Below are 16328 nucleotides of genomic sequence, written 5' to 3' on the forward strand. Positions count from 1 at the left end.
AGGGTTGCAGACCGACTGGCGGGGTTGGTACCAGGTCAGCTGCTTTTCTTACACGGGCGCGATTCTTCTTTGTCCTTGATTTTTTTTTTTAGGTCATCAGGATCTCACTTCTTGGGTTCAGGGGTGCCACCTAAATACTCTGTTTAGGAGCATTAGTGGGAGTGCCATGTGGAAACCAATGTGGTGTCCACCTTTAGGGTGACTACACACTCTCTATGACCACTTATGCTGGAAAGTGGGCATAACCCTGACCCTGGTGTTCTAACTCCACCCAAAACAAGATGGCGGAATTTAAAAAGTGGTGTTCACTTCACCTTGTCCAGCTTAGGCATGAGACTGGCATGAAGTGGGCACACCTCCTAATCTTATTTGTTTTCCAGCCTGTCTTGCAGCTAAGATGTTGGGTCAGGACAAGGGGTGTTCAGAGACCTAGGTCATATTACAAAGGCAGTTAGGCCTTTGAAGCTTGCCACCCTGGAATTTCAATCCTGCCTGGAGGAGGTGTCAACACACCTGCCCAGTGCCGGCTTTTGTCACTGGCCGCCGAGAGCAATGGCTCTCACCTTACGAGGTCAGAAATGTGGCTAAGGTGGCTGAACTGGTCAGGAACAGTCCGCTGACATACTAATAGTTGGTAGGTTTTCAGAGGGCACCTCTAAGGTGCCCTCTGGGTGCATGTATTGGTAAATCCAAAACTGGCATCAGTGTGGGTTCACCAATACGAGATGTTTGATGCCAAACATTCCTCTCTTCAGTGAAGCCATCATGTAGCTGGGGAACTTGCTGTGACTAGTGTCAAGCACATGTATTTAAAATGGCTTCCCTGGTCACTTACTATGTCTGAGAATCGACAAAGACATAGCAGGGGCATATCTGCTTGTGCAAATGTGCCCTCACATGTAATATGATACACCCTGTCTTAATAAGGCCTGCTAGAGAGGTGACATACATGTATTGCATGCAGTGTTAGGTGACAGGGCACGCAGGCCATGTGCAGTGTTGTGTTTTCACTTTTGTCTGCACCAAGACCCACAGCCTGCAGGTGAGGGGTCCCTTAGGATGGCACAATTCGTTCTGCAGCCCCTAGGGACCCACTTTAGTGTCCTAGGTACCAGCGGTACAATTTACTGGGGAATTACAGAGGGTGCTAAAGGTTTTGCCAACTGTGGAAACAACGGTGCAGTTTTTTGGGAAAGAGATCTGGCATTGGGGACCTGGTTAGCAGACAAAAAGTGTGGGCTAACATGCCTAGAAATTGTGCTTTCCTACAGGAATCCTTCACACGCTCACAAAGCTCTGTTGCCTGGAAAGCCAGGTCCAGGAGGATGGGCACATTGCCCTATCTGTCCTGCTGGATTTCCTGGTCTGAGCAATTCTACTGACCCACCAACAGAGAAGCTACTGGTTTGATATCTATTCACAAGGTATGGAATCTGTGGCTAGAAGTCTCTATCAGATGAGCAAGTAACTAACTTTCAGCGATGTATTTTCTGGTAGCGACTCCTATCTAAGCACAGATTCCTCACCAACCCAACTTCCTCCCTGTTCTATGAAATGAACTCCTAAAGTGCATTAATAAGATTCCAACATTATTGATCTGCAGTCTGGTGTATCATGGTATTTATAGGCTCCACGTCCGAAAACATGGACAGAGATCACAAAGAAAATGACATCTGCCCACCGCAGTAGGGCCCATTGTCACATCGTGGGAGGCGACAGGGGCACACCAGAGACAGAGCCACACAGCGCCACCTACCGGCGCACAGTTGCCATGAAAATCTTCCAAAACCAGTTTGGCACCTAGGAACATTCACAATGTTAGGGGTCGGCGGTTAGAAATAATGTATACCAGTAAATGCATCACCGAAGGTAAGTAACTTGTTCATACAAGTAATCAAGTTACCAATCAAAGACGAGTATTTGAAAAGGGTTCCGTGTATAAATGGATTGGAACATTGCATAGACCAGTGTTTCTCAAACTGCGAGTTGAAGGTCGATTGTTGCGGGGTAGAGAAAGTCTGAGCAATAAGTAAAGTTGCTGTTAAATTATGTGTTTGCCTAGTCAGTTTTGTTTTAACAATAGAGGTCAGAGGTCAGGCCACTTCTGACAAGTTGCTGCTTATTCTTTTAAACATAGGATTGGTGTTTTCTTTTTCTGACTGCAAAGTGAGAGGAGATTTTAAAGTGACTTTTTGGGGGGGGGGGGGGGAGAGGGGCGGCGCGGCGCGAAATTTAAATACCTGTAAATGAGTGTTATGGATTCAGCAGCATTAAAGGTAGGCGGGTCCCAAAAGTCTGTTGTTCTAAAACGTGGTTACAGTTCTAAAACGTTTGGGAACCACAGGTGTGGACGATTCAAAGCAGCACGTCTTGCATGTCCCTGTACATTGTCTAAAAATGAAGTTCATCAGAGAGTGGGTCTGGGAAAATTTTTCATTTTATTAATGACACCAATGTGAAGCCGTATTTTTTCAAAAAGTGTAATATCTTTCTAATGCCTCGGAGAAGAAGGTGTTTGTTTCAGCACATTTATTTATTAGCTGTTGTAACCACACTTTTAGTGTGCCGAATTATTATTATTTGGATATTAGATTGGACATTTAATTTGGTATTTATCTTTCAATTTACCGTAGGTCACAGAGATAGCATGGAATTACAAAGGTTTAAAGAAGCAACAGAAAAAGCTAAGGAGCCAAAAGAAACAGATGTAAAGGTGAGAATACTTTAAGAACTCTGCACAACTTGTATTTATGGGCTGTGATTTCTGTAACGTGAAGATATTGAAATGTTATTTATTTACAAATGTATTTGAATCGCAATAACTGAGTATCTATTCTTACCCCTGTGTTATTTTAAAAAACATTCATGCTTGCACGTGGTGAGACTTTGGGACATGAAAGCTTGACTGTATGCTTACTTCTTGTGTATGTCCTTAAGTCTGTCCTGACAATGTAGCTGTATGTTACCTGTTGCTTTTAGTGTATGTGGATTAGGCTTTTTAGTCATCCTACTTCAAGCATTGGTTAATTTGGATCAGCTTCTGAAAGTCGTTGACTTGAGATGTTGTCTGTAACATCTTTGCTCACACAAAAATAGTATCTCTCTCATCGTCATGCTATTGGCTTTTGGGTCAATCACTCTGCCTTTTATGAAGTGCTTGTATTCTAATGCATGAGGGGCTTATTTCGTCTGAAAAGTATACTGAAACATGATGTATTCAGTTCTTTTCACATGCATGAATTGCATACAGATAGCAATCTTTTTAGATCTGGCTTGATAGTGAACTCCCTGCCAACCTATTGTTATTATTTCTTTAAATTCTAGGAAGTGCGGGTGTTAGCACCACTTGCTTCTTGCCTCATTATATTGGTTGTTTGGTGTATTATTCAGCCTTCTAGCAACAGCTTGCTTTTTAGAGACATATTCTAGTTGCATATTCCTTACCTTAGAATTTCCCCAGGAGTCAGACTGGATCCGGAGATTTTTTCTCAAGCACTACCCCTGCACGCTGTTAGGTGGCGTCAGTCGGCTTTGACATCTCAGGATGTATGTAGGTGCCGCACTGGCACGCTAACGTCTGCTCTTTCCGCGTCTGCCAAGCACAGATCCGAAGAAGAGCTACGCCTACATTCACTTTTTGACTGATCTTTTTTGATGTTTTTTCAAAGATGTTTGAGTGTTTCCACTCCTGGTGTGTTGAGATGTCATCACACAAGACCTGGTTTAAGCCTTGCAAATCCGGTCATTGGGCAGTGACCATGACAGTTCCGCACCTCGTGTGCTTGTGATGTTTGGCGGGCGACCACGACCCAAAGTCCAGCACTCCACTCTGAGTCACTCCCAATCTCCGTTGAGAGGAAGGTCCAGAAAACGGTTGCTGAACCCCTATTCTTCGTTGTCCCACTCCAAGTCTTTTTGACAATCAGGTAAGCAGAAGTCTCTATCAGATATAGACTCTCAATCTTTCAGACTCAGCAAACTAAAGACTAGTATTTAATGGCTCGTTCATAGGTCAAATATTTGGTAGAGCAGTTTCCACTCAGCTTATTAAGGTTACTGAGGAAAAGTATTTAATTTCAGACCAGCCTGAGTCGGCCATCGTATCCCTATGGGGTTACTTAAAACTCATCATAGACTACAACAGAGTGACGGCCCTGTTGCTTCTGGGCCTATCATCAGCATTTGACTCTGTCCACCACCACACACGTAGTACAACACTCTATCAGATTGGAATTCATGAAAATACTCTGTAATGTATTTCCTCACACCATAAAGGCAGACAAAGTTTAGTGTACCTATCATCATTTGCATCAGTCTCTCACACTGAGCACTGTAGTGTCCCTCAGTAACCATCATGTATGGTTCTTTATTTATATTATTTATTTCTGATGTTTACTGCTATCCAATAAAGTGCATTCTGGTGCTTCACAGGGCAGTAACCTGTGACTCACCTGGAACTAGGAAATTTGAAAAGACCAGGTTTTTAAAGTAGATACACCACTTAGCCGTCAAACAGGAGAAGGACCATCCTCCCCTTCTGTTATTTTAAACAGAGGAAGAACCACTAAGTTGGCACCTTCAGTTGTGAGAATATGTTTTCGCGCCTCCTCTGAGGGTGTAAAAAAGACAAAAAATGTATGTCAGCATGCAGGAGTGCTGCTTATTAGTGTTGCCTCTCCCTCACTTTCGAGACAGTATGGAGTTAGCTCAGAGGCGCATAGTGCCACCTACTGGTGCCTTGGAGCATTGCTGAAAGCATTCTCTGAATCCAGTCTGGCACCTTTGGGTTATGCTAATGGTGAGAGATATGCAGTTTGAAGTATCAATCAGAAAGAACATTACCAAAGGTAAGAACCTATTTCATTATAATGCACTTACATGGCATGTTATGAGTCACTTACACCTGGAAAGGCACCTAACTCAGTAGGCTTTCTTGCTCACCTTTTAAAAAATGCAAAACTTTCTACAGTGCAGTAGGAGTCGGGAGAATATTGGGAGTTGACAGGACACATTGTTGGTTAGTCACATGGTTCAAGTTGCTTCGGAAAAACTTTGAGAATGTTTATTCCAAAATATGAAGTATATCAAATTTGGGATAAGTCACAAAGATTCCCAATATCCATTTGTATGGAGATGGTCAGTGCTGGAGTCCAATAATTTAAATGAAATGTGAACGTGGAAAGAGTTTCAGCTCTCAGAGGCTCAGTGGAATCAATTCGGATCATCACAGGGGACACTTTTTTTGTATGGTTCTTTTTAACTGCTTTCTGCTAGTATGGCAAGGATTGAAAAGTTTGATTTGATAAACTTTAAGGACCATTTTTTGGTCCTATTCGGAGTTACCATTGTGAAGCTACATATAGGTATTGACCTATATGTAGTGCATGCGTGTAATGGCGTCCCGCACTCACAAAGTCCCGGGAATTGGCCCTGAACTATATGGGAGCACCTTTGCTAGTGCAAGGGTGCCCTCACACTTAGTAACTTTGCACCTAGCCTTAAATGATGGTTAGACATATGGCGGACTTATAAGTTACTTAAGTGCAGTGAAAATGGCTGTGAAATAATGTGTGCACTATTTCATGCAGGGTGCAATGTCAGGCCTGTGAAAGGGTTTGTTTGAGCTCCTAATGGGTGGCAAAAGTAATGCTGCAGCCTATAAGGATCTCCTGGAACCCCAATGCCCTGGGTACCTAGGTACCATATACTAGGGACCTTTAAGAGGGGGGGGGGTCCAGTGTGCCAATTGCAATTGGTAAATTAAGTCACTAGCCTATAGTGACAAATTCAAAAGCAGAGAGAGCATAAGCACTGAGGTTCTGGTTAGCAGAGCCTCAGTGACCCAGTTAAGCACTACTGGCAACATACGCATTAGGCCACAAACTATGAGCACTGGTGCCCTGGCTAGCAGGATCCCAGTGAGACAGGCAAAACACACTGACATAAAGGGTTTTCACTATGAGCACTGGGGTCCTGGCTAGCCGAATCCCAGTGACACAGTAAAGACACACTGACATATACTAAGATGGCTGCAGAAACCAAATGCACAGGCTCTAACAGGCCCTCTTGCCCCCCTTGTTTCTCCCCCCCCCCCCAGGAACCCAAAGGGTTATTGATCCCGTGAGCTGCTGAAATCAGGCTAGATTACCATGATCGACCCCAAATGCCCATTGAAACAGTGAATCACCACATTGCACCCTCATTGCTCATTAAAAGAAGTAAAAAGATAAAAGAAGAACACAGCAAGAGATGGAAGTATTTTTTGAAAGTTTTAAAAGTATTTTATAAAAATAAAGAAAATAGCAGCACAAGCGAAATGTAGGCTCAACTAACCTCCACTCTCACCCTGTCATGAAATGTTTGTTTGATTTTGTTGAGGTTTGTTTTAGTTTGCCAACCTTTTCTTTTTTTGTTGTGAGAGTTCGCTTATTTTGTTGGGCCATCAGGTAGTCTGCAAGAGTTTTGCTGGCTTTATTTAATTTGCAAACTTTTTTTGCTTTTAGGTTCTCGTCCTCTCAATGGAATGCCTCACTAATGACTTTGTTGTAATTGTATTTGAGTATCTTCATTTTGTATAGGGTGTTCTGAGGGATCCTTTGTGTTAGTTGGTGTTCTTCTCATTCTTTAGATTTTTGTTTGTTATTGTTCTTATTGGACATAATTCTGATCATATCTCCTCGGATTGTGGCTTTCATGGCTTTCCATTAGATTTGAGGGACTAGATTAGAGGACATGGTTTATTGGAAAAAACAGTTATTTGTACGGTGGCTCTCTATGCATAGATACTCTCCTTATTCGTGCTCCATTCTTTTTTTTCTAGTGAGGGAGTTGAAAGTTGTTATATCTGTTGATGTGCAGGTATGGTCAGAACGGCTATTGTTTCCATTTTTGGGTAAGAGCAGATTAGGGTGAGTGTGTCATAGGCTAGAAGGTACTTTGTTCTTGAGACCGTGTTGTGTGGGTGTAAATAGTAGGTACATTTTCTTCCTATCACATTGCTTAGTCTCAAAATATTGCTGCAGATGTTCTTCAGGTGGGACTTACTAGCTCAATACTTGCATGAAGACATCCTGTCAAAACCTTTATCTATGCCCCTTAATATTCCTTAGTATTTTGGTAACTTGAGAATTCTTTTGTTTAGCATTGGCTAGTATTTTGGGTCCTTATTTGTAGGACTGAATATGTCAATTATGTAAAGAACTACATCACCTTTGTTTGTCTTAATTATAAGCCATCTTCCCTCTTTGTTGTGTATATTATTCATTATTCTTAATCCTCTTTTCCTTGAGATAACGGTTACTGATATCTTTTTCTTCTTTGTAGAGGGGAGCAAGCATAGCTTACATAGCAGCGGTCCTGAATGGTTTCAGTTATTTTGGTATCAATTCTCATCTGTTGTAACAGGAGGATATATCCTTTGAGCTTGCAATAGTAATCATTAATTTTCCTTCTAACAGGGTGATTAACATTTTTGGTGTTGAGATAATATTTTACTAGTGTCCTTAGCCACTGAATTAGAGTACATTTAGTGAGTGTATCTTTGTATTCTGAATGCAGTAGTATATAATATAGTTTACTAGTGTCACATCTGTTTTCTAAAGTTACCAACTGTGTATCGTAAGGGAAGGGATTGCATTGCTCAGTCGTAGCACAAATTGGAAGCGGTTAGGCCATGCTACCAAGAATAAAGGAGGCCTAGAAGGTGAGTGAAATGGAGATCAAGAGGAGAAGAAAGATGAGTTAGGTATTAGAAAACCTAATAAAACATCCCAATTTGCCGTCCCCAGCAGGCTTTGGGAGCCTCGGGGAGGCCGAAGTTCACTGGAGCTGCAGTTGTAGCAGAAGTATAGGATAAACATCAACTTATAAAAGATACATGTAGAAAAACCAACTTATAACATGACTAGTACATTGGTGCCCTATTATATATGTACTCTTTATCTAACACTGCAATCTGATAGAGACTTCTAGATGCAGATTCCTTACCTTTGAATTTCCCAGGATTCAGATTGGATGTGGAAACTTTTCGTGAGCAGTCCCCCTGTGCGCTGTTGGGTGGCACCCGGTTCCATGCGGCGGCGTTGGCGCCGGAAGTGACATCGCAATCACCTATATATGCACCACCCAGGCACGTAGACGTCCGTTCTTCTCTTTCTGCAGAAGTTAACGCTGATCCAGAGAAGATCTTCCCCTTTGCCTCTTTTTGAAATTTTTTCTCAAAATGTTCCTGTGTCGAGATGCCATCTAGGAAGGCGCCACACGGTTTAAGCCGTGTGGCGCCTGTCACCGTGCCATGTTGGTAAGGGAGCCACACCTGGGGTGCTTATGGTGGCTCGAGCACGCCCACGACTCTAAAGTCGCGCTCAGACTGCCAGGCCATGGCGCTGAAAGCTTTGATGGAGTGGTCCCACAAGCTGCTTGCGGCCCGGCAGTCAGTGCCAGTTAGTGTGACTCTTAAAAGGTATCTGTCCCGATCGAGAGATGGTCGTGAGACCGCTCCAGGAGCCCCAAGTCTTCTTCCTCCTGTGCACTCTAGGTGCCATGCTGTGGGAAGCTGGCTCTGTACATACTGTATCAAAATGAGATATAGTGTGCACAGAGTCCAGGGGTTCCCCAGAGGCTAAAGTAGATAATACTAATGCTCTCTTTTGTGGTAGTGTGTTCAAGCACTTAGGCTTATCAGAGGGTAATGCAAATAATTTGCTGTACACACACAGACAATATAAGAAACACACATTCAATGACTTAACTCTATACCAATGGTTTTTATTTAGCAAAAATATATTTTCTTAATTTATTTTTAGAACCACAAGATTCAAGTTGCAGGCAATTACTTCATCGATTCGTATTTCACACATGAATCTACAGTACTTTGTTTGAAATCGATAAGTTATACAGTTTTTGAAATATTGGCAATAATCTGTTTTAAAAATGGACACTGCAATTTTCAGACACATTTCCTTGGGGGGAAGTTAGATCATTTTACAGGTAAGTATAGATGAGAAATAGCCGCCTGAAACTCAAAACCGACAAGACAGAAATCCTCATCCTCTGGACATCCCCCTTCGCCTGGGACGACTCGTGTTGGCCCACCACCCTTGGAACGGCTCCGACACCCACCGACCATGCCCGCAACTTGGGATTCATCCTTGACTCCGCACTCTCCATGGACAGACAAGTCAGCGCCGTCACCTCCTCCTGCTACAACACCCTCCGCACCCTCTGCAGGATCTACAAGTGGATCCCAACCGACACCAGGAAGACAGTGACCCACGCCCTCGTCAGCAGCAGAGCAGAGTGGACTACGGCAACGCACTCTATGCAGGAATCCCAGCAAAACACCTCCAACGACTCCAACGCATCCAAAACACCTCAGCCCGACTCATCACCAACGCACCCCGACACAGCCACACCACCCCTCACCTCAAAGAGCTCCACTGGCTTCCCGTTGACAAAAGGGTCACCTTCAAGCTCCTTATCTACGCACACAAGGCACTCCACAACGCCGGCCCCACCTACCTCAACGACAGACTTAATTTCTACACACCATCCCGCCAACTGCGATCCGCGAGTCTCGCCCTCGCCACCGTCCCCCGCATCCAACGAACCACCTCCGGCGGCAGATCCTTCTCCTACCTCGCCGCCAAGACCTAGAACGCGCTCCCTACCTACCTCCGACAGACTCAAGATCTACTCGCCTTCAGAAGACTCCTCAAGACCTGGCTCTTCGAGCAGTAGCAGTCTCCTCCCTCCCCCCCGCGCCTTGGAACCCTAACGGGTAAGTAGCGCGCTCTATAAATGTCTGTGATTCATTGATTGATTGGTAAGTACAGCATTTACAGTTCCAGTCTCCGGAAGTCCACAGGTTGGGGTTCTAGTCAACCCTAAACACCCACCACCAGCAACACTGGGCCCTGCCGGGTGCACAGGTCAAAGTGTAGGCAAAATTAACATGGGCTCCTATGAAGACTAGGGGCACTCGGTTTCAGAGCTGCAGGCACGTAAGTACCTGCAACTTCGGAGGGCAGACCTGGGGGGGTTAGGAGAGCACTGGGGGGCTGCACAAGTAGGCACTAGACATATACCTTCAGCGACACTGAGGCTGCAGGGTGCAAACAAGATTTCGGGTCTCCAATGATTATTTATGAGGGTACCCTGGAGGTCACTCAGAGGCTGCAAGCGAGGTCCAGGGGGGAACAACTGTTTGGACAGGGAAGAGGGCTGCCTGCTGAACGTGGCTGCACTGGCTGTCGATTTCTCCAAGGGCTGGGGGCTGTGCGTGCAGTGGGTCCTTTGGTGTCGGATATCTTTGTCTGGAGCTTTTGCGGTCAGGGGGTCCTCAGGATTCCCTCTGCAGGTGTTGTCGTGGAGGGGTGGAGAGGTAAACCCAGAGTGGGCACTTGCTCAGAATCGCCTGGGGATCCTCTCTAGCTGGTCGGGCCACCTGGACATGGGCCGTGGGCGTTGGGTGCAGAGTGGTTAAGACTCATGCATTCGGAGTGAGGTGCGAGTCCTTGGTTGTTGGTTTCTTCTTGGAAAGGGCCGCTGTCCACTGGAGTTCTTCATCCTTTTGGGTGCAGGGCAGTCCTTTGGAGCTTGGCACAGGTCTCTGGTCCTGCTAGATGCGTAGATTCTTCGCTGCTGGGGTTCCAGCTCAGCAGTCCTTCTTCTTGTTAGATTGCCAGGAATCTGGGGAGCTGGGTTAACGGAGGCCCTTAAATCCTAGATTTAGGGGCATTTTAAGGGTCAGAGCCAATACCTACAGTCCCTGAGGGTGGCTCCACCCTCATTGTGCCCACTCCCTTTGGGGAGGGGGCACAAACCAAATCCTATTGGTCCCTGTCCTCCAAACCAAGATGGAGGATTCTGTAGGGAGGGGTCACCTCAGCTCTGGACACCTTTGGGGTGGTCCTGTCTGGGGTGGTCACTCCTTCCTGTTTTCCCTAATTTTCCCACCGGACTTGCTGCCAAAAGTGGGACCTTGTCCGGGGGGGCAGGCAGCTTCACTAGCTGTAATGCCTTGGGGCACTGTAATCCGAGGCTTGAGCCTTTGACACTCACTGCCATGTGTTACATTTCCTGTAAGGGGGAGGTGTGAAGCACCTCCTCCCAGGACAGGCTTTGGCCTGTGGCATAAGCAAGTCACCCCTCTAGAATGTCTTACAGCCCATTTGCAGGTTGCAATATACCACAGATGAGGGAATAGCTGCATGAGCACTATGCCCCTGCAGTGTCTAAGTCCATTCTTAGACCCTGTAAGTGCAAACTCCACAGCTCCATGATGGCTTCACTGAATGCTGGGAAGTTTGGTATCATCTCAGCTCAATAAACCAACAGTGATGCCAGTGTTGGATGTATTATCAAATGCATACAGAGGGCATCTTGGAGATGGCCTCTGAAATTCACCCAACTCTCTAGTGTGTGGCTGGCCAGTCTGTGCCAGTCTTCCCACTACCAGGCAAGTTTCTGACCCCATGGGGTGAGAGCCTTTGTGCTCTCAGAAGTCAGGTACAAAGCCTGTTCTGGGTGTAGGTGCTTCACTGCTCTCCCATGCAGGAACAGCCACAGTTGGTGGTGAGCCTCAAAGGCTCCTGCCTTTTGTTTTTCTGCCTCAGGGCACAAGCTAGTGGAGATGCCCGCCCCCTGGACCAGGCCCCTCTTTTGGCGGCAGGTCCGGCGGGAAAATTAGTAAACACCAGAAAGTGTGTCCACTACTGCAGGTACCACTCCTAGGGTCCTCAGAGCTGAGGTGAACCCCTCCTGGCAGAATCCTCCATCTTGTTTTGGAGGGTGATAGCCAATAAGGTTAGGTATGTGCCCCCCACCCAAAGGGGAGTGGGCATACGGAGAGTATATCCACCTTCAGGGACAGTAGCCATTGGCTACTGGTCTCTAACCTCTGTAGCACCCCTAAATCTAGTATTAAGGGGCACCCCTGAACCCTGCTGTTCAGCTTACTGGCGACCTGAAAGAAAAAGAACTGAAGAGACGCACATGCAGTGAAGACTGCAGACGACAGCTGACTTTGCCACAGCCCTACCAGCCTGTCTTCAGCTTCAAGACACCTGCTACAAAGAGGCAACGCATACTGTAGGACTTGCAACCCCTACAAACCGCCAGAGGACTGCCTGCCTACCCAAGGACAAAGATCGCTCCTGAGGACAGCGGCCCTGTCCACAAAGAAACCTCCAAGAAGAATTCCAGACCCTCCCCGGACCCGCGAGTCCTACCCACTCTGCACCCAAGACACGAGTCCAGGTGAGCCACCGATCCAGCGAAGGTCCCCAGGCGATTCTGACCTCAAGTACACCCTGGGTTGACCCTTCCCGACAAACATGACGACACCTGCAGCCTAAATCCAGAGGACCCGCCCTGACAGCGACTGGCTTTGGTGAAGATTCTTGACATCCAAATGTACCCCTGTACCCGCAGCCCCCTGGCCTTAGGGAACCCAACCAACAGTACAGCAAATTCCAGTGGGCTCTCTACTTACCTGTCAAGCCGTTGGTTTTCTTCAGTCAACTCTCTGGACCAAGCCTGCAGCCTCTTTGTGACCCCCCAGGGTTCCCTCATTGAAAAGCATTGGGTGCCCTATGCTGTGTTTGCCCCCTGCACCCAGCCACCCCTGTGCCTCTGACAGTGTGTGTTTGGTGCTGACCTTTGCACCCCCCCGATCCCCCAGTGATCTAAACACGTCGGGTCTGTGCCGTAAAGTTGCAGGTACTTTACTGCAAGCTTTTTCTTTTCTATGTGTCCGCAATCTCCTTAGGATCCGATTGGGCGCCTAACACCAACTTTGACCTCTGCACCCGGCCGGCCCCGTGTTGCTGGTGGTTCACCCTTGGTGTCTTTCTAAAGTTTGCCCTATGGACCCCGAACCCCCAAATACTGGGATCATAAGTTGAGTACTTAGCTGCAAACTGTTGAGACTTTTTCTCCCCTAGGACTGCATTGTTTTCTATAATTGTCTACTTTTGATATTGAAAAGTATTACTCAACTAAAAACTGTTGTATCTGTGAATCCTAAACAAAGTGCATTTGATACTTGAAAGTGATACATTCTGCAACAGGGATCCTTTTGGTTCTAGAAATAAAGTAACAAAGTACTTTTTTTGATAGCATATACAGAGCCATATTCAGACATCTCCCACTCGAGGTCTTTGGGACACTCAGAGGGTGGGGGGTACAAGAAGAAAAAAAGTTGAAGCGTTTTTTTACTTCACCATATATGTTGGCTGACGTGGCGAGTGAGGAACATTGGCGTTCCAGGCATGGTTCTGCAGAGTTGCTGTCAGGTCCAACTCTGTGCCCCCACCTGTATCCGGGAGCTGGAGCAACCACCTCTCAATTTAAAGAATTCTGTGAAACCATGTGTCTTGTGTTTGAGCTGCCAACCCCGCAGGAGCACCTTCTGGCCCTGCAGAGTCAGAAGAGAGACCGTCTGGTTCGGCGCTGGTGGCTTCGGCTCGACACTGATGGAGTCCCGCAAATCTGGACTGGCATTGGTCGTGCCAACGTGATCTTCAACAACACCGGTGGCGGTGCTCCCAGCGCTAGCCCCATTCTGAACCCAGGCATTGGTTCTAGGTCTTCCCTGAGCATTTCTGCAGAGCACACACGCTTGGGGGAGGATTGGGAGGGGTCACTGGACCGTTTAGAATACTAGTTAGAGACCCTAACTTCTTAGAACTGGTATGAGGAGCTAGGAAATGCCAGTGGACTAGACACTTCTCCAGATACTGGCTTGCTCTCTCCACCCACTGTGGCTAAGGAAGAGAGGGCATCTTATGCAATGTTGGCGAAGAGGGCAGCGGAGGTCCTTGACCTTCCCTCGGTGGGGGTCAAAACTAACATGTTGACCGAAGTGCTTCTGCATTGGCCTTCCTCATCCAAACTCCATTTTGCCCTTTAATGATCGCTGATCAGTGTCCTACTGGTACCTTAGTCCAAGCCCAGCACCGAGGCTCCTCTAAACAGAACAATTGGCCGCCACTATCGTCCTGCTCTGTGTGATCCTAGCTTCTTCAGCCACCACCTCACCCCTGACAGCTAGGTAGTCCAAGCCTCTTCCTCCCATGGTGCGTTCCCTACCACTCCCCCGGCAGGTAATTCAAGAGACTGGACACACTTGGGAAGAAGATGTTTTCTTCTGCCAATATGGCATTGCCATTGGTGAACGCTGCATGCCTTTTGGGCCGTTGTGCAACCATATTTCAAATGTTATGGAAATAACTGCTGCCACAGGTGCCGGATGAGGCCTGGGCCATCCTCCTCAAGCAGTGAAAGATGGGAAGGATCTGGACCTGTAGTGAAAGGGTGCCTGCACTCTTTCAGGCAGTCTGCCATGGCAGACCTGCAGACACATTTTGCATGAGTTCCCCTGTGCAGCACTATACATGCTGCAGCCCATGGGGAACCCCTGGTGCCCCAATGCCTTGGGTACCCAAGTATCATATACTAGGGACTTATATGGCGGCACCAGTATGCCAATTGTGGGGTCTGCTGAGTCCTAAGCTACTAAATTTAGAGGGAGAGAGCACAGTCAATGGGGTCCTGGTTAGTAAGATCCCAGTGAACCCAGTCAAAGCACACTGACAGCAGGCAAAACGTGGGGGTAACCATGCCAAAAAAAGGGTACCTTCCTACAGTTCCGGACTGGGCACGGAGAATACGGTATGCAGAGCTACTGAGCATGGCCACAGGTCCTCCAGTCAAACCTCCCCTTTTGGGAGGATCTTCTGTCGCAGCATCAGGGGACGGTCCTCCACCCGAACCTGTCCAATCTTCGCCTTCATGCGTGGAGATTGAGCGACAGCAGTTGATAACTTTTGACCTTCTGCCCGAAGTCTGTGACGTTATCTTGGCAGCCAGGCCTCCCTCCACCAAAACGGTATACCCTTGTCATTGACATAAATTTGTGGCATGGTGTACCAACAAGTCTGTTGATCCCCTCTCAGAGGTTCTATTGTTCATCCTTTCTTTAGCCCAGGAGAGTTCTTCTTTGGGAACCCTTAAAGGTTACCTATCGGCTACCTCAATCTTTCTTAGATTGCCAGACCAACCTTCCCTTTTCAAATCTCCTACTGTTGGTAGATTCCTTTAGGGACTCACCCATTTGTTTCCTCCCACTCTGTTTATTATGCTTCAGTGGAACCTCAATCTGGTCCTTAATTAACTTGATGAGTGACCATTTCGAGCCATTACACAGTTACCCCTTGCGGCTTCCTACTCTCAAAACTGCATTTCTTGCTGCCGTCACCTCTGCTCGCAGAGTGAGTGAGCTTCAAGCTCTTCCAAGCCTCCATTTCTGTCTGTTCACCCTGAAAAGTGGTGCTTTGTACGAGGGCCTCCTTCCTTCCCAAGGTTGTTACTCCTTTTCATGTAGGCCAATCATCTGCCAGGCAGCAAAGTGGGTATCCCTGCACACTTTCACAAAACATTACTGCCTGGACAGTCAGGTCAACGGAGACTGCTACTTTGGTTGTTCGGTCTTGCAGGACTTTTTAGTATGATCTTGGTCTGCAGCCCACCACCGAGGATGGTATTGCTTGGGTATCTATTCTAAGGTATGGAATCTGCAACTAGACTTCTCTCTCAGATGAACACGTTACTTACCTTCAGTAAAGATTTATCTGTTAGGGCGATATTCTAATTGCAGATTCCTTACTGACCCGCCCATCCTTCCCGCCTGCAAACTGATTTCTAGGGACAGGGCTTCCCTTTTCAGGGCCTTAACTCTGGTGCACTATTTTCAGTGTTCTTTATGGCTCCGCGCTTAGAAAAGAAAAGTCTTGAAAAGAAACTTATTTTGCCGAGGCAGTGCCTGTATACGACCCCAACGTATTCACAGCGACCACGATAAACACAGAGTCAACTGAAGCCACCTGACTGCGCCCAAGGGTACTGCTTGAAGAAAAATCTCTAGACCCAGTCTGACGCCTAGGGGAAATTCTAAGGTAAGGAATATGCAACTAGAATATGTAACTTGTTCTTCAAGTGGTGTTTCTTTACTGGACCCTATAGCTCCACTGCGCTTTCTAGATGAAAAGTCCCTGACCTGTGAGTATTTTTTTTTTTTTTTTTTTTTTTTAAAGGCCCTGTACTCGAGGCCAAAATCCAGTTGGAGGTCCTCAAATGTGATAGCATTTGATTATTATCAAAAAGGTTGCCTAGCTTACATATCCCTTTAGCTTCCCAACTAGAGCAATATGCATCATGGAAAATCACTGGAAACATCAGGGACTGACAAATGGGAGTATAATATTATATCCCTCGATGCCAGTCTTCTTCCTGGCTAACCCCATATCTTCAAAGCAGCCTGTAGGGTC

The 16328-nt window shown here is 46.7% G+C and overlaps 1 protein-coding gene across 1 annotated transcript in view; it reads left to right on the top strand.

The window, feature by feature from the left end:
• Positions 1-16328, top strand: part of TRPM7 (transient receptor potential cation channel subfamily M member 7) — a 1269618-nt gene that overhangs the window by 957843 nt on the left and 295447 nt on the right. The window contains exon 27 of the mRNA XM_069222535.1: positions 2634-2713. Coding sequence (XP_069078636.1) covers positions 2634-2713 — 80 coding nt within the window. The remainder of the gene's footprint in view (positions 1-2633; positions 2714-16328) is intronic.

The sequence above is a fragment of the Pleurodeles waltl genome, chromosome 3_1 (genome assembly GCF_031143425.1).
Source record: "Pleurodeles waltl isolate 20211129_DDA chromosome 3_1, aPleWal1.hap1.20221129, whole genome shotgun sequence".
In the NCBI taxonomy this organism is placed as follows: Eukaryota; Metazoa; Chordata; class Amphibia; order Caudata; family Salamandridae; genus Pleurodeles; species Pleurodeles waltl.